This window comes from Bos indicus x Bos taurus, chromosome 10, assembly GCF_003369695.1.
Source record: "Bos indicus x Bos taurus breed Angus x Brahman F1 hybrid chromosome 10, Bos_hybrid_MaternalHap_v2.0, whole genome shotgun sequence".
Taxonomy (NCBI): Eukaryota; Metazoa; Chordata; class Mammalia; order Artiodactyla; family Bovidae; genus Bos; species Bos indicus x Bos taurus.
This window is the reverse complement of record NC_040085.1, coordinates 54760190-54783055: the sequence shown is the minus strand read 5'-3', so window position 1 is coordinate 54783055 and position 22866 is coordinate 54760190. Positions and strand designations below refer to the sequence as shown.

The following is a 22866-nucleotide window of genomic DNA, read 5'->3' as shown; positions in this document are numbered from 1 at the left end:
ACGAAAGTATAGAACGAGAGGGAAGGGAGCAGTGGACTCTGTCTTGTCATTTGAATGGCGCTGGAGTTAACAGGAGCTTACGGTATTGCCAGAAAGCAGGATGCAGGTGCCAGTGCCTGCAGCAGAGTGAAGCAAAGGTTTCAGGATCGGAGGAGTGGAATGTATTATAAAACAGTGCTGGCTCTTCTGCTCCTGAAAATCTGAGAGAGGGAAGCTATAAATATGTGGGGGTGCTGTTATTCTCTACAGACAAGATGGCATTATGCTGTGGATTTGAAAACATTCACAAGTGCCTCTTGGAATGTAGTTTTCCATGGATTAATGTGGTTTGTGTTGAAAACACACACACACATATATATATATATATTTCATCAGTGGTTTTGCTTTTAAAAGCAGGTAGTTAAAGCCTTTTTTTCCTCTTAAATGTAAAATGCTAACTTAATTTAATCTTTGCAGCATGGGAATGGGATATTAATGTGGCTGAAAACAGCTGTTTATGTTTTGTGGGTTTGACCATTTCAGAAACTTCACATTTATGAAAAATATTATTACTGGGGAAATAAATTTGAAACTGTGGTCCAGCTTCAATGAGGACTGTATAGTGTTTTTCCATTCTACTGCTTAAATACTCCAAAGATTCTATGCCTCAGAGCAGAGACTTATTATAACTGTGCTGCATAGGAAAACAGGCACTCTGGAGTGTATTCTGAAGTGGTTCCCCCCATCCACCTCTGCATGGCTGTTCTTGGAAACCAACTCTTAGTTTAGCCCAGTGGAGCTATGTGTTTGGAGAGAAATTGGCTAGTAGCGTGCAGCTCCATGATTGTGCAAAGACAGCTAAAACCACAACTGCTTTTAGTGCCCCCCTTCAAAGAGTGGGAAACCATTTTGGGGTATGGGAGCCTCAAAAAGATTAATTATACACTTACATGATAAGGTTTCCAGTTCTCTCTGACCAGCCTATTTATTTATTTTCTTTTGATTAATTATCCCAAGATGAAGTTTTTATCCAAGTTAAATCTGATTCCCAAAATATTTATCACTTTTAGTTTGAAGACCAATGCTCTGTGTTCTTCCATCACCACACAATCTTTTTGCAGTTTGGTATTACAAGGCTTATGTGAAGAAACTCACTGTGTTGAGAATGAAGGAGATGACTGTCCAGCTCTACTTTGCATTCCTCAGACTGATGTGGGGAGACCACTCTTAAGAAGGGCATGCTGCTAAGTCACTTCAGTCATGTCCGACTCTGTGCGACCCCATAGATGGCAGCCCACCAGGCTCCCCCATCCCTGGGATTCTCCAGGCAAGAACACTGGAGTGGGTTGCCATTTCCTTCCCCAATGCATGAAAGTGAAAAGTGAAAGGGAAGTTGCTCAGTCATGTCCGACTCTTAGCGACCCCATGGACTGCAGCCTACCAGGCTCCTCCATCCATGGGATTTTCCAGCCAAGAGTACTGGAGTGAGGTGCCATCGCCTTCTCCGAAGAAGGGCATACACGGACTAATGTGTATTCAGGGAAATTATCAGTGAGGGAGACTTGAAATCCAGTCATGTGAGGGAAACTGGGTGGGTGGTCTGGAGAAAAGATTTAAATGCTAACAGAGCTGTGGTATTTCACTGCTGCTGGGGCAGACACTGTAGCTTAACTACCTGGCATCCAGGCCTTTTCCTGGGGAAATCTGTTATGTGCATGCTGGAGAAGGAAGGAAGGTTTGCCTCCTATGGTAAAAGTTGAGGGGTCAGATTTTCCTCTTGTCTTGTCACCTGAGTGTGAGCAAGGGTCCTTGGTTCCTCCTGTGTCCTGGCACATGCTTATGTTTTGGGCTTTCAGTCTATTAGGCAAAGGTCCATTGACAAAGTATCTAGAATCTAATGTCATAGCCAGACTTGTGGAGGAGACCTCAGCAATGGTCCTCACTGTCTATTTCACTCGGTGCGTGGCTTATTCCCACCTGGATTCTCAAATGCTAATAGAGATTAGGAATATGTAATTCTAATAAATTTTGTGAGTTCTCTAATACCTTTAAAATTAATTCCTTTCAATTAAGTTAGTTCATATAGGTTTCTTTTGTTCAGAAACAATAATCCTGACTATATAATTGCTAAAGGCCAGTAATCTTTTCTTGTTTCCAGCTTGAATTCTTAACTTGAATCCAAGGAAACTGTATGTTGAACTGTGTGTAGAATTCCATATATTTATGCACTCAGATGGGGGAGAGAAGGTTCATAGCTTTATTCTATTCTCAAAAGTCTCTATAACCCTAGAAAGGCCAAGAACCACTTATGTACAGGATACAATGTAAAACCTTACTTAGCATAACATATAAAGCCCTTATAATCTGACCTCTGCCTTGTTGTTCAGTTGCTAAGTCATGTCTTACTCACTGTGACCCCAAGGACTGCAGCACACCAAGGCTTCCTTGTCCTTCACCATCTCTCTGAGTTTGCTCAACCTCATGTCCATTGAGTCAGTGATACCATCCAACCATCTCATCCTCTGTCACCCCCTTCTCCTCCTGCCTTCAATGCTTCCCAGCATCAGGGTCTCTTCCAATGAGTTGGCTCTTCACATCAGGTGTCCAACTATTGGAGCTTCAGCTTCAGCATCAGTCCTTCCAATGAATAGTCAGGGTTGATTTCCTTTAGGATTGACTGATTTGATCTCTTTGCTGTCCAAGGGACTCTCAAGAGTCTCCTCCCACACTACAGCTCTAAAGCATCAATTCTTTGGTGCTCAGCCTTTGTTTATGGTCCAACCTTTACATCCGTACATGACTACTGGAAAAACCATAGCTTTGACTAGATGGACTTTTGCTGGCAAAGTAATGTCTCTGCTTTTTAATGGGCTGTCTAGGTTTGTCATAACTTTTCTTCCAAAGAGCAAGTGTCTTTTAATTTCTTGGCTGCAGTCTCCATCCACAGTGATTTTGGAGCCCAGGAAAATGAAGTCTGTACTGTTTCCATTTCCCCCCCATCTATTTGCCATGAGTGATGGGACCAGAGCCATGATCTTAGTTTTTTGAATGTTGAATTTTAAGCCAGCTTTTTCACTTTCCTTCTTCACCTTCATCAAGAGGTTCTTTAGTTCCTCTTTGCTTTCTGCCATTAGGATGGTGTCATCTGCATATCTGAGACCTCTGCCTACTGCTTTTATTTTCTCTTTTACTGTATTTCTTGTTCCTACTGGTCTTCATCCTCTTTCTATGCTACAATCACAATCAAGTCCTATGAATTCTTTAAAAGCACCTTATGCCCATCCAAGTACTAACCAGGTCTGGCCCTGCTTAGAGCACCTCATGGTTTTTGACCTCCATGTTTTTGTTCACAAAGTTCCTTCTGTCTTAATTTCCCAATCCTTTCACCCTACCTTTTAAGTGGTTTGCTGGACACCTAACTCCTCTTTTAGACTTGGGTGGTTTCACATTTTACTGGTAGACTCTGAAGATCATGACCACTATTCCCCATCCCTCAGCCTACCTGCTTCCAGCATTGCCAGTAACTTTGTCAAGCTAGTAGCTGGCATGAATGTCTCTTTGCCATCCTGGGGCATTCTCCAGAGTCACTGAAAGTTGCTGTGCTGCCCAGGCACATCTCTGGGGAGAAGTTAACCCCTCTAGGGGCAATGATGGCACTGTCTGTGGATAAAAGACCCAGGCTTCCCTTCCCTTTCATAGGTGGACCTGTTCCCTTCCAACATGGTTGGAACCATGGTTCTCCATGGTTCTTCAGAGAGATCCCTGAGCAATTGGGTGGTGGTTTTTCGCTGTGGTGACCTGCATATTAAGCACCTTTATTGACTTTTCTTCTTTTCTGTCTCTCCTTATTTTTGTCCTCCTGTTTCCTGGATTTCTGCTACTTGCACTCAAGTCTTTGTGTCAGGCTCTGCTTTCAGGCTAACCCAGATTGGGATACCCTATTGACTCTGAGCCTCTACTTTGGCTGTGAGGAGCTGTCTTTCCATCTGTTGCTTGTTATTGCTCATTGTTGTTTCTCTTTAGTAGACTATTGGAAAAAGGAAGAGAGTTCCAGAAAAACATCTATTTCTGCTTTACTGACTATGCCAAAGCCTTTGACTGTGTGGATCACAATAAACTGTGGAAAATTCTGAAAGAGATGGGAATACCAGACCACCTGATCTGCCTCTTGAGAAACCTATATGCAGGTCAGGAAGCAACAGAACTGGACATGGAACAACAGACTGGTTCCAAATAGGAAAAGGAGTATGTCAAGGCTGTATATTGTCACCCTGCTTATTTAACTTATATGCAGAGTACATCATGAGAAACGCTGGGCTGGAAGAGGCACAAGCTGGAATCAAGATTTCTGGGAGAAATGTCAATAACCTCAGATATGCAGAGGACACCACCCTTAGGGCAGAAAGTGAAGAGTAATTAAAAAGCCTCTTGATGAAAGTGAAAGAGGAGAGTGAAAAAGTTGGCTTAAAGCTCAACATTCAGAAAACGAAGATCATGGCATGTGGTCCCATCACTTCATGGGAAATAGATGGGGAAACAGTGGAAACAGTGTCAGACTTTACTTTTTTGGGCTCCAAAATCACTGCAGATGGTGATTTCAGCCACGAAATTAAAAGACACTTACTCCTTGGAAGGAAAGTTATGACCAACTAGATAGCATATTGAAAAGCAGAGATATTACTTTGCCAACAAAGGTCCGTCTAGTCAAGGCTATGGTTTTTCCTGTGGTCATGTATGGATGTGAGAGTTGGACTGTGAAGAAAGCTGAGTGCTGAAGAATTGAAGCTTTTGAACTGTGGTGTTGGAGAAGACTCTTGAGAGTCCCTTGGACTGCAAGGAGATCCAACCAGTCCATTCTAAAGGAGATCAGTCCGGGTGTTCCTTGGAAGGACTGATGCTAAAGCTGAAACTCCAATACTTTGGCCACCTCATGCAAAGAGTTGACTCATTGGAAAAAACTCTGATGCTGGGAGGGATTGGGGGCAGGAGGAGAAGGGGACGACAGAGGATGAGATGGCTGGATGGCATCACTGACTCGATGGACATGAGTCTGAGTGAACTCTGGGAGTTGGTGATGGACAGGGAGGCCTGGCGTGCTGCAATTCATGGGGTTGCAAAGAGTTGGACACAACTGAGTGACTGAACTGAACTGAGTAAACTATTCTTTTTTTTTTTTACTAAACACTTTATTTTTTTATTGTAGTAGGAACACATATGAAATCTATCCTCTTAATAAATTTTAAGCGTACTATACATTATTGTTGACTAGAGGTGAATGCTGTACAGTAGGTCTCTAGAGCTCATTCATTTTACTTAGTTGAAAATGTTTTGTCTGTTTGTCTACTGATGATTAACTCTCTACTTTTCCCTCCCCTAGTGTCTGGGAACCACCTTTCTGACCTTTGATTTTATGAATCTGATGATTCTAGCTAACTCATATAAATGGTACTTGTCTTTATGTGTCTGGCTTATTTCACTTGGCATAATTTCCTTAAGAGGTCCATCCATATTGTTGCATATTGTAGAGTTTCTTCCAATTTTAAGGTTGAATAATAGACCTAGATAGCGTATTCAAAAGCAGAGACATTACTTTGCCAACAAAGGTCCGTCTAGTCAAGGCTATGGTTTTTCCAGTAGTCATGTATGGATGTGAGATTTGGACTGTGAAAAAAGCTGAGCACCGAAGAATTGATGCTTTTGAATGCTGTGGTGTTGGAGAGGACTCTTGAGAGTCCCTTGGACTGCAAGGAAATCCAACCAGTCCATTCTAAAGGAGATCAGTCCTGGGTGTTCTTTGGAAGGAATGATGCTAAAACTGAAACTCCAGTACTTTGGCCACCTCATGCGAAGAGTTGACTCATTGGAAAAAACTCTGATGCTGGGAGGGATTGGGGGCAGAGGGAGAAGGGCATGACATAGGATGAGATGGCTGGATGGCATCACCAACTCAATGGACATGGGTTTAGGTAGACTCCGGCAGTTGGTGATGGACAGGGAGGCCTGGTGTGCTGTGGTTCATGGGGTTGCAAAGAGTCGGAGATGACTGAGTGACTGAACTGAACTGAATATTCTATTATGTATAAATCATTTTTCAATCCATTCATCCATTGATGAACATTTAGTTTGCTTCTACAGCATAGATATTATGAATAGAGCTGCAATGAACATGGATGTGCTAATAATTCTTTGAGATCCTGATTTTAGTTCTTTAGGAGATATACCCAGAAGTGAGATTGCTGGATCATAGGATAGTCCTATTTTTAATTTTTTGAGGATTCTGTGCTGTTTTTCATAGAGGTTGCACCATTTTGCATTCCCACCAACAGTGTGCAAGGGTTCATTTCTCCACATCCTCACCAACACCTGTTGTCTTTTGTTAAGACTATTACTTTTTGAGAGTAAAGAGCTTATATTATTCATTGTTGTTCCCTTGGTATTATTAATAAACCTGGCATAAAGTGAATCGTTATCCATGTGTAAAAAACATAAGATATGAGAGTTTTCTTCAGATCTCTCAAGGGCTGTCTTGTGTTTACAAATGTCTGTGGAGCAGAAATAAGACCAAACAGTAGAATTTACAAGATGATGGACCTCTTCCATATGGAACTATCAATGCACCTAAGGGAGGGACCTTCATTAGTAACAGTGGTTTGTTATGGCATGATGACTCACTTGGTTTGTCCACTCTTCTGTCTCTAGCCAAGAATTCCTGTAATAGAGAGTTTTATGGAAAGTGAGTCCCACACACAGATGCCTACAGAGACCAGGCAGACATGTGAACTAGTGAGTCAGTCCAGGCGTAAGATAATTGGGAATGGTGGGAAGTACATGGAGATACTGTGCATGCCCCGCCTAAACAGGCTGGCTGCTCCTCAGCTCCAGCCAACAGTTTTGCAAGAAGGTAGGTTCACTACTGCCAGGCCTTTCATTTTTTTCAAGGGAAAACAGAAAATCTAGATTCTTAAAACTTCTCAGTTTAAAAAGTATTTGGGTCAAGAAAGCATCACTGTGGTTGGTTACTGACCATGGTTGTGAGTGTGCAACCTTTGTGTAATATATGTAGCAGAGGATGTTAAAGCCTCAGGTGTGAGGACAGCCTCCTCAAGAAACTGGCCTGGGGTCTGATCAGTTTGCCCCCTCCAGCCCATAAACATACTCTGCCTGTTCCCAGCTTGGGCCTTTGGCCATCCTGTCCTCACAGCAAGGAAGCTCTGTGGCTCTGGCATTTCCCACTATGGCTCTTTTTCCCACAAACCCTATCTTCTTGGTCCACCTCTAGTATTTCCTGCTCTTGAATATCTGCTGCACTTGGTCATTGTCCAGTGGTCTCATAGTCTGTCTTATTTAACTGAGTCATAAGTCTCTCATAGTAGGGGCTTCTATTTCACATGTCTTTCCTGTCATTTGTAGCATAGGGTTCTTGCAAGAAATACGCTTGCTCCTTGGAAGAAAAGCTAAGAGAAACCTAGGTGGCATATTAAAAAGCAGAGACATTACTTTGCCAACAAAAGTCCATCTAGTCAAAGCTATGGTTTTTCCAGTAGTCATGTATGGATGTGAGAGTTGGACTGTGAAGAAAGCTGAGTGCCAAAGAATTGATGCTTTCGAACTGTGGTTTTGGAGAAGACTCTTGAGTCCCTTGGACAGCAAGGAGATCAAACTAGTCCATCCTAAAAGAAATCAGTCCTGAATATTCATTGGAAGGACTGATGCTGAAGCTGAAGTTCCAATACTTTGGTCACCTGTTGTGAAGAACTGATTCATTTGAAAAGATCCTGATGCTGGGAAAGATTGAAGACAGGAAGAGAAGGGGACGACAGGGGAGGAGATGGTTGGATGGCATCACCGACTCGATGGACATGAGTTTGAGCAAGTTCCAGGAGTTGGTGATGGACAGCAAAGCCTGGCATACTGAAGTCCATGGGGTCGCAAAGAGTCGGACTGAACTGAACTTGCTCTTCTGAAGCTGAACTTCCAGTGTTGAGAGATAAGCACAGGCCACTGAACAAATAAGCATAAGAAAATTGGACAGTGTTTGTGAGAATAAATAAAGTAGTTTTGGGAGACAAAAATAGGATGGAAAGAATATGTGTGTGTATGTTTGTGTAGGTGTGATTATTCTGGGTTGGAAATGGGAGAAGGTCTTCCTGATGCTGTGACATCTGAGACTTGAATGACTGTGAGGGGCTAGCCATATCAAGATCAGGGGAAGAACATTCCAGGGCAACAGAACAGCTGATGCAGTGGGTCCAAGGCAGGAGCCTGTGTGGTGAGCTGGAGGCTCAGCAGGGAAGTCATCAGGAAAGGAAATTTTAGAACTAGCAACTAAATTATTCAAGTGAACTTATTGTACAATTATTACTGTTTAAATGTATATGGTTGTGATCATTTAGATCTAAGAATCTCTGCCATGATTTCAGGATCAGATTCAGTAATTACCAAAGATTCACAGAGGAGAAAGTGATTGTTTTAGAATTCACATGACATATCCTACTTTGAAGCTTCAGATTTCCCATGGATAGGATAGGACACTGGCAATGTTTCAGGAAAATGGCACCTGGTATTATATTCTTAAACTGTATTTGTGTTGGAAGTAGTCATATAGCAGTGAGCATTCATGCAGTAAGAAACAATTCCTTCATCCTTTAATAATTGCCCTCAAGGATTATAAGAGAGATGAAGCATCCATTTTAAAAGTTAACTGGACAAGGAAGAAAGCTTTGTCCACAGAGTTTCAGATTTTCTTGGATTTTCTGGTATCTACACAACAGAGACCTGCTGAATTGCCAGCCTATAACAAGCCACAACCCTGGATCCAGAGAGCATTTGTGATGTCCAGCCAATGCAGAACTGCTTTCCCTCCCAAAGGGTGGTCTCCAAATCTGTTGTAGCCTTTGGCAAGATGTTTGTATCACAATTAAAAACAGATGCCCTTTCTGCCCTTTCCTTTGTTGTCTAAGTTACTACTGTTCAGGGAGTGTGAGCCATGGCAGTCTCTCATGCACCTTCAGAACGCCCAGCGAGAGTCCTCATTAGACATTCCTGTCCTGAAGCCTTGCTATGAAACACTCGACAAAACAGAGTAGACACAGGGAGGTTCTAGTAATCTGCTCAGTACCTTCTGAATGTTTCTTATCACAAATCAGAACACCAGTCCTGAGGTTTAATATAAAAAAAACCCCACCTCTCTCTAGATAGTTTCTACTTGAGAATATTTAATCCTAAAGGAAAAATATCTTTAATCTTAAAGAACTATGTAGTCCTAAAGGAAAACCAAAGCATGCTCTTGCTAATGGACTGTTTGTTGTTGGTATTGAATTTTATTACAGGATATATTTGTATTATATATATATATATATATATATATATATATGACATTGACATTCCAGAGTATCAAAAATCACTGTAAATTCTTGACTAAAAGAGACTTATTAGAGATAAGACTGAATATAATGTGTGGACTTTGCTTGGATCCTGCTGTAAATTGAAATTGAAACAACTGGGAAAATTTAAATATGGATTGAATATGAAATGGTGTTAAGGAATCATTGGTAATTTTGTTAGATGTGATAATGATACAGAGGTTTCATAAGAAAATATCCTTATTTTATAGAGTTGCACTCTGAAATATATAGGAAGGAAATGTCACATGTATAATTTATTTTAAAACACTAGCAAAATATTGAAGAAAATATTGCAAAAAATTATTGTTCAGTCTAGGTGATGGGCGTATGGAACATGCTATTGTATTTCCTTTGTTGTCCTGTATATAACTTGAAGTTTAAAAACTTCTTTGCAAATTGTGACATAGAGCAATTTGTCAGCTAAATAGCACTATTTTACAATGTTAGTAGATGTTGCTTTATTGTGCCTTTTGTGATGCAGCCATAAATGTCAGTGGACCTGGAAACTAGATGCTTTTTTGGAAATGAGACATTACAGTAAAAATGAACCAATATTCTCTTCTTATGTATGCCCTCCACCCTACCCCCGTGCTCTCATTTTGCAACTTGGCCCATGAGGGAGGTGAAATAGTTCACAAATAAAACTGAAACATATGGAATCCTAAAGCTAGAATTTTAAACATTTTGTTTCAATGTCAACTTTTAAAAAGAATATTTTTAAACTATAGTTACCATAGTCATTTTCCTCCCTTTCAAAACGTGTATTCTATAATCTGGATTATATTCAGTTCAGTTCAGTTCAGTCGCTCAGTCGTGTCTGACTCTTTGCGACCCCATGGACCACAGCATGCCAGGCCTCCCTGTCCATCACCAACTCCCGGAGTCCACCCAAACCCATGTCCATTGAGTCGGTGATGTCATCCAACCATCTCATCCTCTGTCGTCCCGTTCTCCTCCTGCCCTCAATCTTTCCCAGCATCAGGGTCTTTTCAAATGAGTTAGCTCTTTGAACCACATGGCCAAAGTATTGGAGTTTGAGCTTCAACCTCAGTCGGTCCGATGAACACTCAGGACTGATCTCCTTTAGGATAGACTGATTGGACCTCCTTGCAGTCCAAGGGACTCTCAAGTCTTCTCCAACACCAAAGTTCAAAAGCATCAATTCTTTGGCACTCAGCTTTCTTTATATACATGGATTCTATTAACATGTATAAACTTATTGGTACTGTCTAATGTAGATACATGCCTATCAATGGCCCATCTTTGCCTTTCTCTATTCAGGGATTTTGAAGGAGTTCTTGTTAAATCTACTGGTGCTTTTTCTTCAGACAACTTTGTTGCAGATGCTATGTGCCAGTATTGGGTATTGTTAAGACTTTCTTACCTTAAGATATTTTGATATCTAGACCCTAAAATAATATATTTTAATATATAACAATTCTCAATAATATGTAATATTCCCATTTCCATTGAACCTATTGATAGAAATAACAAATTCACACTGCAGTGTGCACTGAGTCACATGACCTGGCTACTGATGGAGCAAAGCATGTTGTTGTATTTTTATCCCCACCTACACTTAACCTGTAAGTTCATTTTTTGACTTATTTTTCATCCTATGTAGTATCAGTAGTTATAGATTCAATACCAGAGGGAATCTGGCTGTCCCCTTTCCTCAACTTGTACATTCTTAGTAAGCTGTGAGTGCTGGCACTGCACTTTTTTTTTTTAATAACAGTGTCTAAATGGAGGTATCTTGGTTTTGAACTGGAGTTAAGTCATCTTTCTGAATGTTCAACAGTGAACACGCATGTGCACTTGTCACGTAAGGCACTGGTGAAGGTTCTAGGGAGTACCAGGTTGCAGACTATCAAATGCTTGGAACCAGAAGACCTGGTTTCTGTCTTCAGGAGTTGGCAAACTTTGTGGAGACAATTACTATGGGAAGTATATGATAAGTATATGAGTTATGAGGGTGGTACTGTGGAGGGGAAAAATGTAACCTAAAACTTTAACATAATTTGTTGGTTGTTAAGTATGTTGTCATGCATTTGGTATTTTTTAATATAAAATTATAAAAGCACTACTGAAAAAGCAGTAATATTCTAGGGGAGAGGAACCTGGAGGCAGACCCTGGAAGAGAGAATCATGTAGAAAAGGCTGCCTTGAAAGTATGTTCAGTGTCCTTCAGTTGGGGGGACAGGGCCAGTTTCAGGTAGCTCTGCAAGGAGGGAGCCAGGGAGAGATCCTACAACTTCACTCTCTTCCCTCCCATCTCTCGTTGATCTTCTCCCTTTTTCTAATCTAAAGGCAAGGGAGCCCACTGGTGTAGTCCATCCAAGTCAGCCTCCTGGGGCAGATAGCAGAGTAGATAAGAGCAGAAAGTAGAACAATTATCATCTTCTTCTCAAAATATAACAATATGAGGGGAATGCTTGGAGGGAGTTCTTCACAGAATCTAAAATGTTAGAGTTGGAAGGATCCTGAGAAATAATTTTCAACTTCATTTTGAAGATGGAGAAATGAGCTCTATTGAAATAGCAACTTGAGTACAGTGAGTTGTCACATGGCTGAGAAGATATGACAGACCTTTGGAGAGCCCAGGCTCTTCCTAGCAGGACAGGCAGATTAGCCTCTGTGTATTTTTCAAGTTTTGCCCAGAGGCACCACACTCACTCAGCCACTGTTCAGCATGAGTAAAAATGGTAAGAAGGTTTTGGTTGTTATTCAAGGGAACATATGAGTACTATAGACACAGTCAATGCAGTAGGGCTTGTTTCTATAACTGAAGTAAGAGTCATTCCAGATAATCTGGAAGGCACAGAAATATGTCAAGGACAAAGAAAAGCCACCCACAATGCACCACAGAGATGATGACTGTTAATATTTTGGTGCTTTCTTATAATTTTTAAAATTAAAATGTACAGTTTCATATTTTATGTGTTCACTTAATAATGAACAATTTCCCATGGAGTAATAGAATGCTTTAGTAGCAATAGTATAGCATAATATTTTTAATAGATGCAGCATGATTTTAAAAGTATTTTCTGTTGTTAGCAATGTGGATTCATTCTTAGTTTCTGCTGTGATAAATAATGCTACAGTATATACATATATATACATGTGTTTTTTACACACACACATACAGAAGTAATTGTGCTTATCTCTAAGAAACATTTTTATAAATAAAAGTTCTAGTATAAGCATTTTCAGGGGTTCTTTCTGGTGGATCACAGTGGAAAGAATGTGGCTATGGGGTAAAACGTCATGACTTGTTTTGCTCTGCCACTTTCTACATGTGTGACCTTAAAGTAAAATTGACTTGAAAAGAGAGTAATTTAGACTATAAGGAAATCTTTCAGAAAGACCTATTTAAAATCTAAGGTATTAATAATAAAGACAGAAATGGAAGTTCTCAATAACTGTATTTTTCTTTTACTGAATTGTCCAGTAACTCTTTTTTTCTTTTGAATTTTTTTTTTTCCTGGCCAGTAACTATTTCTAACTCTGTCCACCATAATCTTCCTTCCTAAGTTCTCACCTTCAAACTCTACCAGCGGGCAAAGCACGTGTACAGTGAGGCTGCGAGAGTGCTCCAGTTTAAGAAGATATGTGAAGAAGCACCTGACAACGTGGTCCAGCTGCTGGGGGAGCTAATGAACCAGAGCCACAGGAGCTGCCGGGATATGTACGAGTGTAGCTGCCCTGAGCTGGACCAGCTGGTGGACATCTGTCGGTGAGGCTGAAAGAGCAGTGTGGTGGGATGCTACCAGGGAAACTGTTTAATGGAAAAAAGCAGCATTTTTTTTCTTCTCAGTGAAGAAGATCCTTCCCACTTTGTATCAGAGGGTTTGTCTGTGACACACAGCTAGACTTGTTCCTTCCTGAAGATGTATAAGATAAAAGATTGGAGACTCAACTCCATGGCTTTATGAGGTTCCAGGTTTGGAGTCCGGAGAAGGCAATGGCACCCCACTCCAGTACTCTTGCCTGGAAAATCCCATGGATGGAGGAGCCCGGTGGGCTGCAGTCCATGGGGTCGCTAGAGTCAGACACAACTGAGCGACTTCCCTTTCACTTTTCACTTTCATGCATTGGAGAAGGCAATGGCAACCCACTCGAGTGTTCTTGCCTGGAGAATCCCAGGGACGGGAGCCTGGTGGGCTGCCGTCTCTGGGGTCGCCCAGAGTCGGACACGACTGAAGCGACGCAGCAGCAGCAGCAGGTTTGGAGTTAGTTCTTCACAACATCATAAAAAAAGACTTTTCCATCTTTGGATGATGTTTCAGGGAGATTTTCTCAGACACAGACCCTGTGTTACTTTCTCATGGTATTTTAAGCAATGGTTCCCACTACACTGCAGCTCCACCAGCATCTCCTGTTTGGTGTCCTAAGTTTAACAGTTTTATTCAAAAGAGAAGAAAGAAAGGAAAGAGGACCTCAAGCCTAACAGAAGTGTATCAGGGAGAGGATGCTGTAGGAATTATTCAGAGGCAGCATTTCCTGTTTTCCAGGTTTAGATTAGACAGTTTGGGGAAAAGGATTGAAGAAAGCCCAGTTTATGAATGGACAGTTGAAACACAAATGTAAAGAGGGAAACTCTTTCATAAAGCCTGAGAACAACATCCTTATAATTGCTGGAGAATGGGGATAATAGAGTAGAATGGTTCCTTTACCCAGAAGGGAACTCATTGACCTTGGAGGATAGAAAGGGAAATTGGGAGAACTCTCAAATGGATTGATGTTCTTTCCATTGTGAGAAAATCACAGAGAACTGCCTGCAATTAGCAATGAAAATATAATTAACCACTTGGCACCTGCGGCTTGCCTCACTCATTGCCACACACCCAGTCTGAAAAGTTTAAACCAAGTAGCTCCAGTGATTGTAAATGGCATGTGTAACCCAACTTGTTGAGAGACTTGAACACAACCTTGCTGAAATTCACTCTGCCAGTGTTTCCTCACTATCTGCCAAAAAGGCTTTCAGAGCTTGTTTCATTGAAAGTACTCTCTTCTGAAACTATCAAGGGCAGATATTGTTCAGTTCTGGAAGTAACAGGAAGTGGAATGATTTCTGCAGAAATTTAGCAGAAGCATCTTTGCTAAGAAGGTAGTAGGATAGCTCGGATCCCATCTGAAACAGCAATGGAGGGGTATTTGGCAGCCTCCTGGAATTCTCAAATGGGACTTTCTTGTTCTGGCATGGTCAACCAGCTCTTGTCTTTATGCAGCATACATTCACATGGGTAAAGAGGGAAATGACAACTAAAAATAGAGTGGAACTGATAAGTGTTATGAAAAAAATAGAAAGGCTGGAGAGTCCTAGGGGTGGGTGGATAGTCTTTATATTGACTGGCTGAAGAAGGTCTCTCTGAAGAGACAGTTGGGCAAAGACCTGAAGGAAGTGAAGAAATGAGAACAGTGGCTTCACATGTGAGGAACAGTCCAGGAGGAACAGTACACACGGAGGGCAGTATCGGAGGAGAGGGCTGCAGGTGATGAAGCAGGAGAGGCCACGGGGAGTCATACCCCTGAACCTTGTTTGCCATTGGAAGGACTCTGAGTAGGAAAAGGTGGCAATGGAAGTGTGAATTGATTTTATGCCAGATGTGCCTTGAAGGAAGAGTCAAGAAGATTGCTGTATGGGTGAAAGTGAGGAATCAAGATGACTTCTGGGTTTTTGACCAGAGAAAATGTCCTTGTTTCTGTGAAAGCCATATTTTGGGGGACCAGGCTTCACATTTCTGGGTCAGAATGATCTAGTTCCATAAGATATGAAAGCAGGAAGAGGCCTTAGAGATCCACGAGAGTTCTAAGAGGGTAAGAGATTGGAACAAGGTAACATAATCAGTCATTGGGAAAGCCTAGCTCCCCATCCAGGTGTTTTTTTTCTTTTTTTTTGCCACACCTGTTTCTCTCTCCTTGGGTTATACTGAAAGTGAAAGTGTTAGTCAGTCAGTCATGTCTGACTCTTTGTGACCCCATGGACTGTAGCCCACCCTCCAGGATCCTCTGTCCATGGGATTTTCTAGGCAAGAATACTGGAGTGCATTGTCATTCCCTTCTCCAGGGGATCTTCCCAACCCAGGGATTGAACCTGGGTCTCCCACATTGGAGGCAGATTCTCTACCATCTGAGCCACCAGGGAGGCTGAGATGTATTTGAATGAGGGACTTTAACCTATTTTCTTTTATTAAAGTTTTAATGATGGAGGCTCTGGTTTTCTATAGGTTGCAGTATTTGAACATGGAGCAAAGCCATGTTGAGCAGGGAAGGGCAATGTGTGGAGAAGGATGAAAACTGGGCTGGAATTTAGGAAGGATGTGTTCTAGCTCTGCCTTGTTTCATTCTGAGCTTTGCGACTTTGAACTGTCACCTTGCTTTATGATCTCCAATACGTTTTTCTGTTCTAGCAGTCTATAGATCTCTCTATATATTTTGAAAATGTGCTTCTAGTAGAAGATTTAGTGGCTGTGTTTTAAAAGGGTTCAGAAGAACATGCCTTTTGCTTTTTCATTTATTTGCTTTTGGAAACTCTTCTTCGGAGAAGGCAATGGCACCCCACTCCAGTCCTCTTGCCTGGATAATCCCATGGGCGGAGGAGCCTGGTAGGCTGCAGTCCACGGGGTCGCTAAGAGTCGGACATGACTGAGTGACTTCACTTTCACGTTTCACTTTCATGCATTGGAGAAGGCAAGGGCAACCCACCCCAGTGTTCTTGCTTGGAGAATCCCAGGGACGGGGGAGCCTGGCGGGCTGCCGTCTATGGGGTCGCACAGAGTCGGGCACGACTGAAGCGACTTAGCAGCAGCAGCAGCACTCCTTTTCTTAATGGCAGCTAAACTGTCTCTGTCTAGACCATTTTCATCTGCTGTACTCATTTTCAGTTGGGTCTGGTGTAAGGAGCTCACTCCCTTTTTTATGGTTGTTTTGTTTGGAATTGCTAAGTATCAAAATTACTTTCTTATTCTATATGGACTGTTTGGACTGAGTTTCCCATATTGAAAGATTATCTTTTGGCATGTTGGAAATATTGGCTAGAATAGTTGTCTGGCCTCTTAGCTTCTTAAATAATTAATTTTCTCTTTGCTGTAACTGTGGGCAGCAGGTGATATTCTCCAAATATGCCAGTTGATTGCTAGTTACTAAAGGTCTTGAGTAGCAGAGCAACCTCAGAGGAGGATACTCTGGGAGAATTAAGTAGATGTAGTCATTAATGCCATGACTTCCTAAGTCAGCACATACTTTTCATAGGGCTATTTGTGTCCCACAGGAAACTGTAGTCTAAACTCCATTTTCAAAAGCTCTGGCACTTTGCTTTATGTGGATGTATGAGGCGAAAAGGGAGGTATGCAGAAGAATGCAAGATAGTGGTAAAAACAGAATGGTTAAAACAGGAGAAAAAGACAATAGGAGAGTAGTAAATGGTAAATGAAAAAGGTCCGAATTAAAATGGCAACACTCTTAAGCCCTGGTTCCTTCTGCAGCTTTACGACTATCTTGGTGGGCAAGCAAGTGTGGGATGTGCTGGGAAGGACCTGGCAAGGCCTGGTGTGGGCCACTGGTCCCATAAAGTCATCATCTGGTAGGGTACTGTTTTGTATAAGAACCACCGCCACCTCCATAATTCCCTGTCTCCTTAAAAAAAGTTAACACCAACGGGCAATTTGTGACTAAGACTGGGCAGCCTGAGAAGGTTGGTTGCCTTGTGGTCATCAGAAGAGGGAAGAGGGAAGCTGAAGTTGAGGAGGAGCACTGCCAAAGGCTCTCTTTAGATCACCTTCCCTGGTCCACTTGTGGGACTTATATTTCTGTTAGTTTTTCTGAAGGCCTGCTTGGAAACTATTTGGCTTGAAAAGACAACTGACTGAGTGAATGAAGGATGTGATATGTAGAATACTTGGCACTATCTACAAATCTTAATGTGATCTGAGCTAGGTGTCTCCTGGTAGCTCGTCCATAGGATAGCTTAATGACTCAAGTGGAGAGAAGTGGGGGAAAAGGATAGAAGAGATCACAGATGCTTGAATTTGTTTCAGCTGAGCCTTTTACTGCTCTTCAAGAGAAAATCAGTTTAAAATCCAAAGAAAGGGCCAGAGAGGGAGAAGGAAATTATTCAGTTAGACTGCTTATTTTTTTAATTAAATTAGAAAACCTCAATTATATGAAATAATGAAGAAAATAGATGAAGCTTGCCCAATTATAAAATGATTCTTGTAAATGAACTAAATGTAAATTTTAAGAAAATGGGATTTCTTGAGGAACACAAATAAATTTTGTAACCAAGTCAGTTATATATGAGACAGCTCATTATTATATAGAATAAAGAATGGTTATATAATACTTAAAAAATAGTTAATTTTTTATTGCCATTTTGATACTTGTTGAAATTAGAGAGGACTCACTGAAGTGTTATTGCCCAAGCTACTAAGGAAGGTAAATGACAAGTTTTAAAAGACCAACAAAGGTTAAAAAGTTCATTTGCGGGTGTCCTCAGAAGTCTTCCCACAACTTTATTCCATGGCTGGCTGTGTGGCTTAGCTTCTTGCAGCCATTTTCCTAAGCAGGTGGGAGTAGGGAAGAATGAAGTGTAAATCCACCTGTGTGTGCTCTTTTCCTCATGATCTTATGGGCTAATCTGAACACTGTCAAGAAAAAGGAAGAGAGCCATTCAGCTGCCTTAGGGGCACACTTCTCTTTGGGTTTCTGTCCTCCATTTATTGTCCCCCTGCTCCTGCACTCCCCTCCCCCAATATGTGTGCCATTTGCAGGATAAACTGCCTGGTCTTCTATGAGCTTTGTGGCTTAAATTTATAAAATGGATATGTGGTTATATTTTCTTATACTTTCTCATTTGAACACTGAAGTCTATGGTTTCTTGAATCAAAAGCAATCTGAAAGTGTTTCTAATAAAAATCATAGAAATTGTTCTAGAAGCTGTGTTTTCCTGAGATTCTAATCAGAAAATTTTATACTTAGAGCAGAAGCTAGAAGTCTTTCCAGAAAAAGAGTACATTACGAATGATATATATATATAAAATACACATATAATTATTTCAAATTGTTTTATTTTACTCAATATATTTAAAATTTAGCCATTTCCTACAATTTACATTTTGTAAGATAGTTATTTTATATTGGGCAAGTATCATTTTCCTTTATTATTTTACTTTGTTTCACATAATTGAAGTTTTTAACAATTATTAGAAACTCCCAAGTGCCTGGAATTATGCTGGGCTGGAATTAGATAATAACCTGTCCCTAAATTCAAGATTTTCTGAAATAACTTAATATCTATTTATAAAATATATCAATATATATCTTAAAATAAAATTGAATTAAAATACAAGGCACAATTCCTTGCTTTCCCTCTGCAGTTTGTGGCAAAGTTGGGACTTACTGGATCTCTCCCCACCTCCTCCCTCAAGGCCACCTTTGATCCATGCCTTACTTTAGTCAGTGCTTTATGGTCAACTCAGTTCATTTAAAAGTAGGAAATTTTATTCAGGCTATACTTAGGTGTCTGGAAAGCTGATTATAGGAGTACACTTTTTAGTGATAAAAGGAGTCAAAGGGGAACATTCCTTATAATCTATATCTGCTCTAGTCTTTGTTTTGTAGATCATGCCTTATAAGGCTGAGGATATTTCTGTTGTTTTGACCAAACCTTCCTTGTTAGTCCCAATCAACTGACCACAAGCATCAAAGTGATATTTGGGGTTTTAGGGGTTTGGTTTCCTAGGCTTTGTATTGCTTCTCTGATGTGCCATAGCTCAGGAGCTGTATTTTTAATGTCTCACTAGTTTCCCAGGAAAAAAATGCAGTTGTGAAAAGTTCACTCAACACCCTTAGCTCACCTAACTTTTTTCTTGATTTAAAGCTTATTAGTTTACTAACTCTGACTGTCTCACACAATTTCTATGGCCACATACCAGCAGGGCACACTGCAGGCAGTATCTCGATGCCTTTGTGAGTGTGTATAACTGGGCAGGCTGCTGACTAGCTGTTGGGGCAGCACCTGGTTTGTGATCACAAGTGCCACTGACTCGGGTAGAGGGCTCTTTATAATAGCACTTACCGTTCTCAACAGGGAAAATTTGAGCCCTGACGATTTCAAACCATGTGGTTGATGCAATCTAGTTCATTTTCATTTGTAGCAGGCAGGGTGGTGATAGAGCAGCTCTGGAGACTTAAAAGTGAATGATTTACCTAGAAAGACTTCTAGTGTCTGCTCTCTGGAAACTGGCAGGAGAGTCAGGAAAATAGGCCCCCTGGCACAATTCCTATGGGTTTTGCAGCCAGTTAGAAACACTTTCAGTTTGCTTTAGATTCAATTTTGAGACCACAGTTTTCAAAAACTGTTCAAATGAGAAAGTGTAAGAAAATATGCCTAGAAGTTCACTGAAGACCATAAAAGACTTGGTTGACTTGAGTCCAGAAAAATGGTATAGTTTGGGTCTTAGAAAATCAAATAAGAGGGCATACTGTTCTCTAAACCATACCATGCTGGCTTTGATGCTTAGATTTAGTGTCTTTCAGAGATACTTCAGTGACACCTCTGTTTTTCTTAATATCTTCCACAAGAAGAGATAGTTTGATATGGCTGTGTGACAACTTTTTTTTTATTCCACCAAATTGCAAACTAGCCCCTTGCCAGCCTAGGAACTCTAGATAAATACTAGAATCTCAGGGTAAGTGAAACTTTTCAGTTTAGGCTCTTTTTACCTACTGGGCCATAAACTGAATGTTTGAGGGGCAGGAGGAGATGAATAATCTATTTGCTTGCAAGCATTTTTGTTTTCTTCTCTAGACATCTACATTCATATGAAAAACATATTTTAATGAATATAACAGATGATGAAAAGAAATCAACTGAGAAAATCATTGAGGGGGAAATGAATTACTGATGTGCAATAATTCTCATGTCCTAGAATAAGGGTAATATTCTATTGATATTTTCCAGGAAATAAAGTAGCTCATTTATATGGAAAAAGGGGACAAAATTGTGCTAAATTAATTATGAAATTCTTAATCTGCTATGAATTTGGAGTAAATTTTATTAGGATGAATTTGGAAGCACATGTGAACTGTTCTTGTCAGGATAAATTGCGTCTTTAAAGATGAGTGATCTTTGTACTTGTGTAGGGCCTTTCACTTTGGTATAAATCTTAGGTTTGAAACTGTGCTTGGTTGATGGCCACTAAAATTGCCTCTTGCTGCATGGAGGCTTATATAGTCATTTCCATCTCAGCCACACATTTGGTTCAGATGAGAAATTCTGCGTCCAGTCATCAGAACCAGCTCCTGAAGGCACAGGGAAGATGGGGATGGACCTGCTGAACCACTACCCTCTTGTGGAAAGGTCTGCATAATTTCCCTTTAGAGATTAGCAGGTAAACTAACTTAGAGTTTAGTAACATTCTTTGTTGAGAAATTCATTTAGCACAAATCTAGGCTATCTGTTCTAGGTGACTGAATGCAGCTTAAATAGCCACCAGAGGAAGCTCTCACTTGTATGTATAAGACTTGCACTTTAAATTTTGATTTGCCCTCTTATGGAGCAACCTTCTGATTCATACTGTTGATTATGTGTACTACCTGTTTTCTTTTTACTCCCTCTTCTTGATCACCTGAAGACTTGTTATATAACTCTTCAAATGCTGGCTTTATGGAATCAAGACTACAGGGGGTTATTGCCAGCCTTCATGAAACAGGAGTACTACTAATTTTTACTAAAGAGCCAAAACTTGGGGCTAGTTTTAGATACAATTAAATTTCAAATCACCTTCTGATAATAGTACAAATTTTGTAATGTCCTAAAATGTTTGACAACACTGAAAAAAAAAAACAAAAACCCACAAAACAAAGCACACCACATAATCTCTCCTTAGTTCTTGGAGTGTTCTGAAGCACCAGGAAAATCAACTCTTATTTTCATTTGCAGGTTCTAATTTTTTCTCTCATTGTTTTAGGAAATTTGGGGCTCAAGGATCACGACTTACTGGAGCAGGATGGGGAGGCTGCACAGTTTCAATAGTACCGGCTGAGAAGCTGTCCAGCTTCCTGGCAAATGTGCACGAAGCCTATTACCAGAGGAGCAACCGAAGCTTAGCGCCGGAGAAGCAGAGTTTGTTTGCTACCAAACCTGGAGGTGGAGCTTTGGTTTTCCTTGAGGCCTAAACAATGTAAAAAATCTCCAAGAAACTATTTAGAACATTTAGGGACTGGCAGGACTTCTCATGCCACAGTAAATTAATCCTCCTTCTGTTTTGTATTATGAAGAAATGGTTGCTATTATCAAGATATATTTCCAAAGAAATGGTTGAAATCTCCCCATGCTTCATAAAGATGATTTTTCCACCTGAAATATGTTTTCTACCAATAAGGGCAAAGATTATGCTTGGATAGAGATCTCTTAAGATAATTTACTTAGATTTATTGATTTCAAGATTTTTAAAGGCACGTGGTAAAAGACCATCGATACTGGTACCTCACAGATTGTACCTGAATTAAACATACATTCTTAAATACAGTTTACTTCTGGTTTCTCCGGGCATTCTTCTTCCTCAGGGTCTTCTGTTGATGATGATGATGATGACAGTGATGCCAAAAATTCTCTCTCAGTTAGAGCTTCAAAACGCTATTAAAATAATACACTATTAAGGATTCACAGATTTTTCTGGATATTGTATACTTGAAAGTGAGATTCTCCCAGTTATCAACTTGAGGGAGATCACTTAAATTTTTTTCAAAAAATGGATTCAGGAAGAAAATCCCAGGCTGATTTAATTTTTTTAACCATTTGATATCATATAAACAGTTACTTTCAATTCTTTTGGCCCTGAGCTTTCTCTATCATAAAAGAGAAACTTTAGATTAAAAAAAAAACAAAACACTTCAAGTTCTTATCTCTGTGCACATGGAAATAGATAATTATCCAAATATTAATTCAGATAATTCAATTTATTCATGGAATTTACTTTATTCCCACTCTATCCTTCCTTTTTTTTAATGCCACTCGAGTCCAGGATGCAGGTTTACTATTCTAGGAAAATCCATCTGCGCCTTGCAGCCTTCACTGTACATCGAGCAAGGCTTGTTTGTATATGTGAACCAATGTAGGGCAGGTATGAGGCATGCAGGCGAGGTATGAAAAGGCTGAGAGTGGGCTCTGGGATTGGGTAGGCTTGTTGGTAGATGCCTGTTTATCAAAATGGGCAGAAAGTTTGGCCTCATGGTTATGGTTAATGAGTGGCTGTCCCCCAGATAGACTACAGGAAGGCCTCCCTGAATTATATCACAATTTAGACCAAAAAGCATTTTGCTGGCATAGTCAGATAATTGAGGGACAGCAGTTATTTGGCATAAATTATCCATAAGTTTATCACAATTTTCTGTTATTCTCAGCTTGGTTTTGCTCAAACACTGGGCATCTTCTTGAATCTCAGAGAAGCTGAGACAAAACTGGTTGTAACATTTCTCA

At 40.5% G+C, this 22866-nt stretch overlaps 1 protein-coding gene across 3 annotated transcripts in view; it reads left to right on the top strand.

The window, feature by feature from the left end:
* GALK2 (galactokinase 2) overlaps positions 1–21920 on the top strand; it is a 154758-nt gene extending 132838 nt beyond the window's left edge. For all 3 annotated transcript variants that reach the window (XM_027554052.1, XM_027554051.1, XM_027554050.1), the window contains exons 9-10: positions 12918–13119; positions 21356–21920. In XM_027554052.1, coding sequence (XP_027409853.1) covers positions 12918–13119; positions 21356–21563 — 410 coding nt within the window. In that variant the 3' untranslated portion in view covers positions 21564–21920. The remainder of the gene's footprint in view (positions 1–12917; positions 13120–21355) is intronic.
* Positions 21921–22866: the final 946 nt, after the last annotated feature.